We start from the raw sequence: 11763 nt of genomic DNA, 5'->3' as shown, positions 1-11763 counted from the left end.
TTCTACATCCATTGGCTTGAGCTGAAGGAAGCACTTAAAAAAGAAATATTAAAGATGCCTAGCAATTTTGGCAGAATTGGGCAGTTTGAAAATGATCTTTGCATTTGGTGTTACTCAATTCCCACTGTGCCGCTGTGACATACTTGTAGGTGCATTCAGGTCAGAGATGTTACAGTGACATGAGTGTGTGACTGATGGGAAATGAGCACTTCACCGATTTCAAATTCAATGTGGAAAACGAATGTGCTGTCAAATAGCTAAAGAGAGTGAAAAATCTTTAATTAGTTTTTTTCCTCTCAGGCATTTGAAGTCTGTGCCTAATTTCATCAGCCCTAGAGGTGAATTTTTGTTTTCCATCTTCAATGATTTGCAATATCCATGGAGTCCTGTTCAGTCCCCCTGTGTGTGTATTAAACGAGCACAGAGCACAATCTTCACGGGATGGAAGAGGCTGCAGTGAGGGGAGGGCTGATGACCTCCTTCTGAAGATGGTCGCACTGCCACCAGCTGGGTAAAGTGACTGTCAGGAAGAAGCAGGATGTAGGAAGCTTTCACCACGTGCACTGTGTTCATGTCCATGTGCTGTTCTGTTTGTGTGGCTTTTAGGGGGAGCTGGAGCGTCAGCTTCTTCAGGCAAATCCCATTCTGGAATCCTTCGGGAACGCGAAGACGGTGAAAAACGACAACTCCTCCCGCTTTGTGAGTGATCCCTTTTCTCTTGGAGTCTGTAAATCACATGACTGCTTGTGGAGAAATTCCTCTTCACAAGTTTAGCTGGTACCAAAAGGTTTCTTTACTCTTTCCTTGGTGGCCTCAGGTTCTGCTGTAATGCCTTCTGAATTGTGCTGGAGTCACTGAGGATGCATCTTTGTTGGCTTTTGACAAAACTTGGTTTAATTTACCCAGTCTGTAGTGTCCACTGTTGTTGAGATGCCAATGGTATTCGTAGTGTAACAGATATATGTGTGCCATGGAGCTGAACGGTGACTTGCATGCCCAAATCACTGCTGAATGATGATAGAGTCTGAAGAGATGCAGCACCTCTGGGATTTGGCTGAGCGTGTTGCTTTCCTGTCAATAGCTGCTGATTGGTTCAGGGAGAATATCCTCAACTTAAGGAAAAACAAGGCACCAAGCTTACATATAAAAACTGCTCTAAATTTCAATGCCCTTTTGACTGCTTTACTGAAGGGAAGCCAGGAAGATAGCATGACTTACATTTGAGGGCAGAGCACTGCTGTAGCTGGTTGAGTTTGGATGGGTTGGTGCCTTCTGCTTCAATGGTAGGTGACTTCTTTTCTTGTGTTCCTTTGAGGCCGTTGGTGGAATTTGGGGTGAAAAAGCTGTCTTCTGTTTTCAGGGAAAAGTCGTTTATAGTGCAGCTTTAAAACTGTGTGGGAGGCATTAAATCTTTTCTCTCGCAAGAACTGAACTAAAATTTACAGAATAAATGAAAGATTTTTGGCTGCCTGATCTTTCAGCGGCTGCCTGGATTCATTTGTATAAAATCAGCTCAAGCGATAAGGGCTCTGGGGGGTTGCATGACTGAATCCTTCTGTGTTAGCAGTCAAGAAGGGAGAGCAGAGTACTACAGAAATTCAACGTTTTGATAACTTTATAGCCACGTTGGTTGCAGTACTGGCTGATACTCATACATGTTGTGATAGGATTTATATTATCAACAGGTTTGGCTGCCCAGTAATTCTTTGTTCCGTTGCTTGAATCCATCAAACACTGCACTAACTTAACAAAGATACTTTTCTTCATGGAAGTTGTTAGCATCTGCTCTGTATTACGTTGAAGTCTGCACTGCCATCGTGAACATAATCGCTCAGATGGCTCCAGCTCTCTTTTTATAAAGGAACAAGTTTAATGCACTCCAGATGGTGTCGTCTTTATGTTAAAAAAAAGAAAAAAGAAAAAAACACTCATAAAATCTTTAGCAACAGGCATTTCAAAATCCGACTTGAAAAATGTGTCCTCCCACAAAGTGGGAACTGCTGTTGTTCAGCACACACGGGCCTGACAGTCTGAGGCTGTTCTGATAATCCAGATAATACTGAAATGAGGCTCGTGTCAAGGCATTTTCTTCTTCCCTCTCCTTGACAAAATGCAGTGTTCTGCTGTATTTCCGGAAATAAATTCTGGAGGTTGCAGTGGATGGGAAAGTGGTCTTTGTTGGGTTCCTATTCCAGCACTGAATGCTGCTTTCCCCCTTGTGTGGTTTTCAAGAAGCTGTGTACTTCAGTGCTATAACAACAGTGTAAACAGAATTTGGTTGTTAGATACAGTAGTGGTGGTCATGCTACTGATGAGTTAAAGATTTCACAGCAAGACTTGCCTGAGCTACAAGGCATATTAACATCTCGCTTCATGGGAGATAAGCTAGAGAAGCGGCCCATCTCGTGCAGACTTCAATGGGAGCTGAATGTTGAGGCTGAGGGTGTGTGGGTCTCCTCTGTCTGCATTGCCTCCCAGTTAGTTTCATTCATGGAACTGGGGACTGGCAGCAGAAGTTAAATAACCTCTAAGTGTGAAACGGAGTAAAGCAGTTGCTAATTATGCCAGAAAAAGCTACGGACTAGACATGATGTAGTGCTTCACGTTTGCTTTCATATGAAACATGGCAAATTCAAGCCGTGTCCTTCTGAGAAGGATTTGTCATCAGTTATGTGTGTGAAGCTGTCAGCTGCCACTGCTGACACAGGTGCTGACACACGTTCCATCTAGCCAAGGGCTGTATTTCACAAAGTGCCAGTTTCCCCATTGTAACAGTTACAAACATAGCCTTCTGGACTTGTTACTGCACAAAAAATTAAGTGCTTTAAGTTGAGCCTAGATATTCTCAGAAACAGGAATTCTATTGCTGCTCCATGACAGGATGCTTGAAAACGTGCCCCATTCTTTTCCGCAGCTCTGACTTCCCAACCACACTGCAGGTTAAGCAGCAAGGGCAAGCACTGAAGCTAATTCATAGTATTCCAACAGTTTTAAGAGAGCTTTGAGAACTCTGTATTAAAAGCTGTAGAAAGTAAGGCTTCAGCTGGTTTTATGTCTCTTTCGATCCCTGACGTGGCTGGGTGAGAAGCATGCTCAGCCTTGTGTGCAAGTCTCTGACATGACTGGGCTTAACTGGGAAAGTTGAGAAGCTGAAGGTGTTCCGCTAAGTTGTAATTATCTGAATGACTTTGGTAATGTGTGCAGGTGTTGTAATAGTGCAGCATGGCAATACATTCCAAGAACATCAACTACAGTGAGCCATCACTAGAACACATCTATTCTCCAAGCTTGTAGAGTGGAATTTTTAATGTGGAAATCAGTGGTGTGTTCCCTGAGCTAAATAGATCTGCCAAACAGGAATTCTTTAACATACCAATAGAGCAATAATAGCAATAATCTGCCAGACCTGAGGTTTGTGAGGATTTGGATTCTGCGTATCAGCAAACTTTCAGAAATCTGTCTCTTTTCACAAGAGGTTGGTAGGTGACTCTTTGCAGCTGTCATCCAAAGATGCACTTCGGTGGCTGTTAGTAAACTGCCATTGATGCTCGCTGTGCTCCAGAACCTGTTTCTACATAGGTAAGAGTATAGACATTGGATGTGATGAAAACAGAGATCCTGATGTGGTTGCTGAGTGGTCCCACCGGTTTCTTCACATTTGCAACCAAGGCAATACTTAAAGTTTGTGCTTTTGAAACCTGTAAGTATGGCAACAGTACTTTTAGAAGTGGTCCAGCTCCAAGCCAGAGGCAGTGGGGAACATTTGTGGCCGAGTGACAGGCCAGCCTACTGATGTGGCTTCAAAGTGGTTTAATTTGGTTGGACTCTGATACCTGATGTAAAGCACTCACAGCCACCTTCTTCCCAAGATCCACTGTGTGTGTGGGAAGTGTGATCTGTATCACAGAATCATTAAGGGTGAAGAAAGATCTCTAAGATCATCACATCCAATTGTAAGCCCATCACCACCATTCCCAGTAAACTACGTCCCTCAGTGCCATACCTGTGTGGTTCCTGAGCACAGCCAGGGATGGTGACTGCACCACCTCCCCGCACAGCCTGTGCCGAAGCCTGACCACTCTTACAGGAAAAAATGTGTACTGATATCCAGCCTGAACCTCCCCTGGCACAAACTGAGGCCATTCCCTCTCATCCCATCACTCTTACCTGAGAGAAGAGGGCTCCTGCTGCACCACAACCTCCTGTCACGGAGGTGTAAGGGAGCAGTAAGGTCATAGCCTTTCCCTCACCCAGCAGGCGGATGACCTGGTCACAGCAGGAGGTTGGGTCGCTCAGACAGGACCTTTGTGAACCCTGCTGGCTGGGCCTGATCCCCTGGTCATCCTGAAGATAGAATCATAGAATCATTGAAAAGACCTTGAAGACCTTGTCCAACCACAACCTACCCAAACTACCTAACAGCCCTCCACTAAATCCTGTCCCTGAGCACCACATCCAAATGCGTTTTAAACGCATCCAGGGATGCTGACTCAACCACCTCTCTGGGCAGCCCATTGCAGTGCTGAACAACCCTTTCTGTAAAGTTTTTCCTGATACCCAACCTAAACTGGCTCAGCTTGAGGCCATTTCCCCTCATCCTGTCACCAGTGAGCAGAGACCAGCCCCGCTCTGCTGCAAGCGCCTTTCAGATACTGGAAGAGAGCAGTAAGGTCTCCCCTCAGCCTCCTTTTCCCCAGACCGAACAGCCCCGGTTCCTCCAGTCTCTCCCCATAGGCCACATTCTCCAAGCCCTTCACAGCCTTGTTGCCCTTCTCTGGACCTGCTCCAGCACCTCCATGTCCTTTCTGTACTGAGGTGCCCCAAACTGAACACAGCACTCGAGGTGAGGCCTCACCAGTGCTGAGCACAGGGCAGGATGACTTCCCCAGTCCTGCTCACCACAACATTCCTGATCCAAGCCAGGATGCCGTTGGCCTTCTTGGCCACCTGGGCACACTGCTGGCTCATATTCAGCCCACAGTCCGTCAGCCCTTTGTGGAGAAAAGATGTACACTGAAAAGAGGAGTCTGTTCTTTCTTTACAACTGCTAGGGAAGAGAGGGCATGAACAGAGATAGCAAGCACCCTAGTTGTGGAAAAGGAAGAGTTGTGATGGTTGAGGTGGGCAGATAAAGCCTACGTGGGTTAAAGCCTGAAGATGTGGGGATGGGTACATTTAGTATAGCAGTGCTGAGCTTGTATCACTTAAGGACTTTTGTCAATAGGAGAACTTGAGCTTCTCTCTTAGAAAAGTCTTTCATAAGTCTGTCTTACAGACATACCTAAAATCTTAGTGCTTTAACCTTCAGAAAATGTTTGTGTGCACAGAAACGTGTTTCAAGTGATGAGTGCATTGAATGGAGAAGATTTCATTTTGGCTTGTGTGAAATGCCTGTTATTCAATGTGCAAATGCCGTTGTTTTCAAATAGTTGTCATAATCCCAAAGTAATTACTTAACAAACGTATTTTTTCTCTACAGGGCAAGTTCATTAGGATTAACTTTGATGTTACTGGTTATATTGTTGGGGCCAACATTGAGACGTGTATCCTACTTAATGTCATATCGGCATTGGAATGCAGTGAAAGGTTACCTGATTTCTGCAGTCATTCCACCGTGTCCATCTCTTCCTTTGTTTCAAAATAGCTGATCAAGTATCACAGTCAGCATGCTTCCTTATGCTTAGAAACCGGATATCCCAGCATTTAACGCTCTGAAATCCGCTGGATTTTCTGGCCAGCCTTAAAAGCAGGGTATGTGAAAGTTAAGCAAGTTATTTCAAGTGTTCTCCCTCTGTGACAGTGGTGGAGGAATACACTGCTAATTAAAAGTGCTCACACTACTGTGCCCAGTGCTCAGTGCCCTCACTGCTGTCTGCCAGGAAGGAGGAGCTCAGCAACAGCCCTGGCACTGCAGGTGTCGTTGTACCAGGTCAGCTTCTGGTGTCCCAGGCCTTCTGGATAGCAGGCAAGGCCAAGTAACACAAGACCTACTAGCAATTAATGCTGAAGCCTAGGTTAGTTTTAGCTTTGAGGCCCGTTTTTATTTATGACTGCCTAAAAACAAGTGAGAACACTTACACTAAAAGCCTTTCTCAAGTGGTTTTGTTTATGCTAAGGATGTGCATGTAAACTTTTTTAGTCTGTTTAGACTATTCTGGGGGAAATAGCAGCAGGGTGGTCATCAAATTATGAAATCAAAAGCTTTGGTCAACAATACCTTGTGAATGTTATTCATAAACAGTGATACAACTCAGCTTTCATTCTGTGCCTACAAGTTGACTGCTTCATGTGAAGTGCAGTGTGTGTTTGCTGCTCCACACAATGTAATTTCCCAGTAATGCTGGGGAATGCCTACAGTTAGTTATTCAAAATACAGTTTAATGCTGAGTGATTTTCTTTCTCAGTTCAGTATTTAGCACAGCAGTGATGGCAGCTGTTGCTTTTATGAAAATGCAGGTAACTGTTCTGCCTGGGGCTTTGTGAGGACAGGAGGACTTTGCTCTTAGGGAGTTGTTTTCAGGGCAGGATCTGCCTTTGTGTCAGACATTTCAAGTAGGATATCTCACGTTTGTGTTACAGTATGGGACATCAAAATGTGAAAGCATTAACATAGCAGCTTGTGGCAGCTTATTAGAAGTTACCTGCTGCACATGGTTGAATTTGAAAAGTGTTTAAAGGCAATGCAGAATATCTTACGAGAATGCTGCCTTGTGAAATTGATAAAAGTGCTGAATGCACTTCAGCTGAAGTACTGCAGAGTTCAGCAGCTGCTGGGTTTTTGTTCTTAGAGTAGCACTACCATCCTCAGAGAGGAATGACTGAAGAAGGATGACCAGCTCCCCTCTCACTTAGGCTCCAGTTGATCCATTACAGTGGTTGTCAGCTGCAGGCAGCAAGGAGATCCAGGCACCATCCAAGAAATGAGTTTGCTGCAATTAAAGTGAGCTTCTATCTGAATTTGAAACCCCTCATTGAGCGTTACTGAAAGTTTGTGTTGGGTTTAGTCCTGTCATTACTATGAAAGTCCCTTTTGCTCCTTGTTGAATTACACAGCCTGCTTTGAAAGAGTTCTGTTTGCACAGGATGTTCTTTTTACCAAAAAATGTAGAAGATCCTTGACTAGCTGTGATCAGACCTGCTGGAGAAGTCTCGCGCTGTTCGCCAAGCTAAAGATGAGAGGACATTTCATATCTTCTACCAGCTGCTGGCTGGAGCAGGAGAGCACCTCAAGTGTAAGTGAAGATTCCCACTCGTTGATCCTGTTTCTTCTGTGTCCTGAGTTTGTTTTTTTGTTAACACAATAGTGTTTGAACTATCGTTTGGTCTTGAAACTGAATTTTGAAAGAAGAGCAAAGGAAAAGGCCAGGTGGCTTTATTTTGAAATAACTTCTGTGTTCTGTCAAGCGTGCTGTCAAGCCACAAGCAGATGGCTGCTCCATGGCAAAGTCCGCTTTGGGCAGGGTGGTGGCTTCAGTGTCCGGCCAGGATTCACTGAAGTGAAACTGCAGCACTTCTCACTGATTAATAATGAATCCTGCTGGCAGTCACAGCCAGACCCATTCCAAGCAGCTCCTTCTAACTGGGGGGAACAGCAGCCATTTTGCCAAAATACAACGAAACCCTGAGGCTTTCTCCACCCTTTGCAGTACTGTGTTGATCCTCTTTGTCTTTGGTACCTGGGAATTCCTGCTAGGCTGTGAGAAGTGGAGCTGTATGAAAGCACAGACTTCTGAGAATTGATCCATTCCTTCTGTATAAGAAAAATCTGTATTTGACATTTCTGATGTGTCATCAATACCAAGCTCCACTTCTGCCAGCATCTGTTACTTTTCAATAGAGATGCTTGTTTTGGGATACTTTAAATAGGAATTCATGATTATGGTAGACCTGAGTAAGGTAATGTCCTTTTTACAGGCATGATGCATTAAAGAGCTAGTGTAGGTTGCTACAGACAGAAGCAAGAATCCCAGAATTTCTGCTTTTAGAACACACTGATGTTTAGAGTTTAGAAAGAACGAATTGCTAAGCTGGTATGATGACATGCAGTCATAGCTGAGGAACTTTATTTTTTTGTAAAGCATGGGTTATTCCTCTAGTGAAAGCAGAGCACAAGTGGGTGTGAATAGCAGTTATTTAGCTTGTTCTTCTCTTCTCCTTCCCCCCAATACAGCTGACTTACTGCTTGAAGGATTTAATAATTACAGATTTTTATCCAATGGCTACATCCCCATTCCTGGGCAACAAGACAAGGATAACTTTCAGGAGACAATGGAAGCAATGCATATCATGGGCTTTTCACACGATGAGATCTTGTGTAAGTGAAACCTCTTGCATTTTTAAAGTGTACTTTTTTCTCTCTTGCACACACTCACTACGTTAGTCACCAAATTTAACATTGCTTCAGTATCTCGACAGCCTGCATCAAGCATTTGCTTAACATAAGCTTACAGCTGAGTTAAAACCATTTGCCTAAAAAGTGTAGTACGAGCTTCATTTCCTTTGTGGACTTGTACTTCAACTTTGGAAGGAAAGTGTCTTAAGAGGCAAAAATTGTGAAGCTGAGCCCTTTTCAATGAACTGGTCTGTATGTCTTTGTTGATACAGCAATGCTGAAGGTGGTGTCTTCAGTGCTACAGTTTGGAAATATTTCCTTTAAGAAGGAGAGAAATACTGATCAAGCTTCTATGCCGGAGAACACTGGTGAGTGGATTGCATTTGTTTGGCTTCCATTAACTTGAGCTGGGGTTTCTTCCTACCATTTGTTAGTGCATATCTCTTGAAAGTACAGAGCAGTCTTCTGAGCTTCCTTGCTGAAGTTTTGTGCCAAAAAGAGGCCATGATAGTGATGGTAGTAGCCAAGGGGCAATTAGTAAAATTCTCTTCCATTCTTGTAATACAGACAAATTTAGGTATCCATCAACAGAATTTATGTTGTTTGCATTGCTTTTAAACTTTGGATAAGTATTTCAGTTCTAGTCTTGTTTATTGCTATCTACAAAGACTTCAGCACTGGGAGAAAGTGCGTGCTTAAATGGAGTTGTTTTCTTTGGTTCTTGACAGCAGTTTGCTTGCCAATGATAAGAACCCTTGAGCCAAGCACAACTTCCATAGTGAAATGGGGGAACTTAAGAATGCTTTGTTTCAGAAAATCTGGTTTCTGAAGTGGTATGGTAGTGTGACTAGAAATGAATTTCTCTTTTAGTGCCTTCACTGTAACGCAATCAGCATTTTCAGGAATTCTTCCTTTGCTAAGCTGCTGAAATGGTTTACAGATTTTTAACTTAGTACTTAAGTTTTGGCCTTCTAAAAGCTGTGATGGAAAGTCAGCTTTGAGAGCTGCCTTCAACGCACAGAGCGGGAAGAAGAATTCACAAGACCTGCTGCACACACAACTCAAATTCTCGTCCACCTTGTTCCATAATTGCCCTTAATTTGCTGTGCCTGCTTGCTGCTTGTGGTGTCCAAAACTTTTGTCATTCCCCAGCAGTGGCCTTCTGCCCAAAGTGTTCCAGCAGGCAGGTATGGATTACAGCTGGGTAATCATTGACTCGGCATTTGGCTGGCAGTTTGCATTTGGGGTTTTTCAGGGAGAGAAAAAGGCTGGGTGTGGGATTGGTTTTTGGGCTGAGGCAACTCAATGGAGTTGGTTTTTTTTCCATTAAAAAAAAAAAAGGGATATACAAAAGAAATAGATGTTTCTTCTTTCCTGACCATCTTCACTTTTGCTTTATTACTATCAATTTTGGACATTATATCCAATATTGTACTTAAGAATTTTGATATATTTATACTGTTGAACAGTTGTAACGCTGGATATAAAGTTCTGAATTTAAAAGAGAAGATGCTGAAAAGCTCAGCTCGTGGTTGAAGCCTCTGGCTGTTGTCCTGCATTTAAGAAGTGCTGTGTTGGTCTACTTGGTGATTCTTACCACGTCTTTTTGAAGGCACTTTTTGAAACTGATCTTTACCAGTTTGTCATCTGTATTGTCACATCTCGCTGATGGCTTTCCTCAGTGTCCTGCAGAGAACTGGTGGTGCTGAGTTTGGTGTGTCTTGAATAGGCTGGGAAGACAATTGTGTGGGTGGTGAAGCAACCTGTATTCAGGGGAAAAAAAGTGGAAGATTTTACCCAGTGTCATTGATAAAGGTGTTAAATAGTGCTGATCTACTTGTCTTTGGGTTTCCACCTGGGTGTCAAGCAGTTGTCTGCAGTGCTTTGAGTTCTACCCTCCGGCCTTTTCCTTGTCCACCAAGTGAACCGTGCATCATTTCCATGCCTCTCCACTTCATGGGCAGGGATGTTGTGCAGCACAGCATCAAACTGCACAAATCCAGGTAGATGGTGTCATATCCCTCATCTACCAGTGCCATAACGCCATTATGGAGCAGATCTCAGATGATTGCCCTTAAGGAAGCAGTGCTGGCTGTCACCAATAGGGCTTCCCTTAGGGCATGTCGTACCTGACAAATGTCCGTGCATGCAGCTAAAGTGAAGGCAGTGCTCTGCTTGTGGTGCCACGTGAATTTCACCACAGCTGTGTTTGCATTAATTTGCAGGGACAGGCAGAATCTTTTAAAGGAAGCGGTGTTCTGAATGCCACCTAAAGAAAAATATAGAGGAAGCTTTTGTATGTTGGTATCAAGATCTACTTTTAATGAGGATTTATAAAAACAGCTCTTCTTATTTCTACGATAAATCAATGAGCCGCTGGATTAGAAAGCTGAGGGTTTGAAACAACTTCCTGGACAGTGTGCAGGGCGCCCTGCTGCAGGCAGCACTTACCAGGCCTTAAAATATCCACAGTGCCAACTTCATTTTTAGAAATCTGGAATCATAAGCACCTAACCTGCTGGAAAGGTGGTGTGGAAAAAGGATTGGTGCGACAAAAATATGCAGCGATGGTGTGAGTAATGCCTAATGTCAGATAACAAGGCTGACATCAGGAGTTTTTGCTGTCTAAAAGTGAGCTGCTCTTTGCTCAGTTCGAAACTTGACTGTGTAACACATTGTACAATGTGCTCCATATGGACTGTAATACAAACATGCATAGCTTTATGCTGACAGCTGTCTGTACTGGAAAGGTTTGTAAGCGACCTTTAATAAGATGGAGTTGACGTGTGGCATCATGCTGTGTTCTGTTTTTTGTTTCTGGAGGTGAAAATGTTTCCACTCAAGACATGAGGATGTGTCTGCAGGCAGTGGTCTGCTGCAATTTCTTGAGCTCTAGCATTTTTCACATTTCCTTGAGGGAAGTTGGTGGGGTCTTTCTTTCTGTAGTCACTTGTATCAGCTTTTTGAAGTCCTGCAGACGTGGGCTCTGCAGTCGGGTAGGTCTGTCCCCAAAAGCAGTGCATCTCCCTGACAGCGACTTTGCACAGCTGTTCAATTCTTAGGTCAGCTCATCGAATGCCTTTATTCAGTAGCTTGCTTCACCCGTGTTGCTGGCTGCTGTGCAGGATTTAAGTGCTGACATTTGTTACTTTTATACCCAGTCGCACAGAAACTCTGCCATCTGCTGGGAATGAATGTCATGGAATTCACCCGGGCCATTCTGACACCACGCATCAAGGTCGGCAGAGACTATGTCCAGAAAGCCCAGACCAAAGAACAAGTAAGTTTGGGTACTGGAAATTAAGTGACAGAGAGCCCCATCCTGGTTAGCTTTTAGTACAGAAAGGCGGTATTAATTGTGTACTGCCTCCAAATTTAAATTTAGTTTTCATTAAATGTTCTTACATGGTAGAAGTCTGTAGGAGAGTATG

General features: G+C 43.7%; 1 protein-coding gene across 4 annotated transcripts in view; it reads left to right on the top strand.

Annotated features, from left to right (window-relative positions):
* Positions 1–11763, top strand: part of MYH10 (myosin heavy chain 10) — a 92753-nt gene that overhangs the window by 50480 nt on the left and 30510 nt on the right. For all 4 annotated transcript variants that reach the window (XM_048965325.1, XM_048965324.1, XM_048965326.1 and 1 more), the window contains 6 exons: positions 607–699; positions 5480–5543; positions 7134–7232; positions 8171–8314; positions 8605–8700; positions 11494–11612. In XM_048965325.1, coding sequence (XP_048821282.1) covers positions 607–699; positions 5480–5543; positions 7134–7232; positions 8171–8314; positions 8605–8700; positions 11494–11612 — 615 coding nt within the window. The remainder of the gene's footprint in view (positions 1–606; positions 700–5479; positions 5544–7133; positions 7233–8170; positions 8315–8604; positions 8701–11493; positions 11613–11763) is intronic.

This window comes from Lagopus muta, chromosome 18, assembly GCF_023343835.1.
Source record: "Lagopus muta isolate bLagMut1 chromosome 18, bLagMut1 primary, whole genome shotgun sequence".
In the NCBI taxonomy this organism is placed as follows: Eukaryota; Metazoa; Chordata; class Aves; order Galliformes; family Phasianidae; genus Lagopus; species Lagopus muta.
The sequence above is the reverse complement of the archived record's forward strand: the minus strand, read 5'-3'. Positions and strand labels throughout refer to the sequence as shown.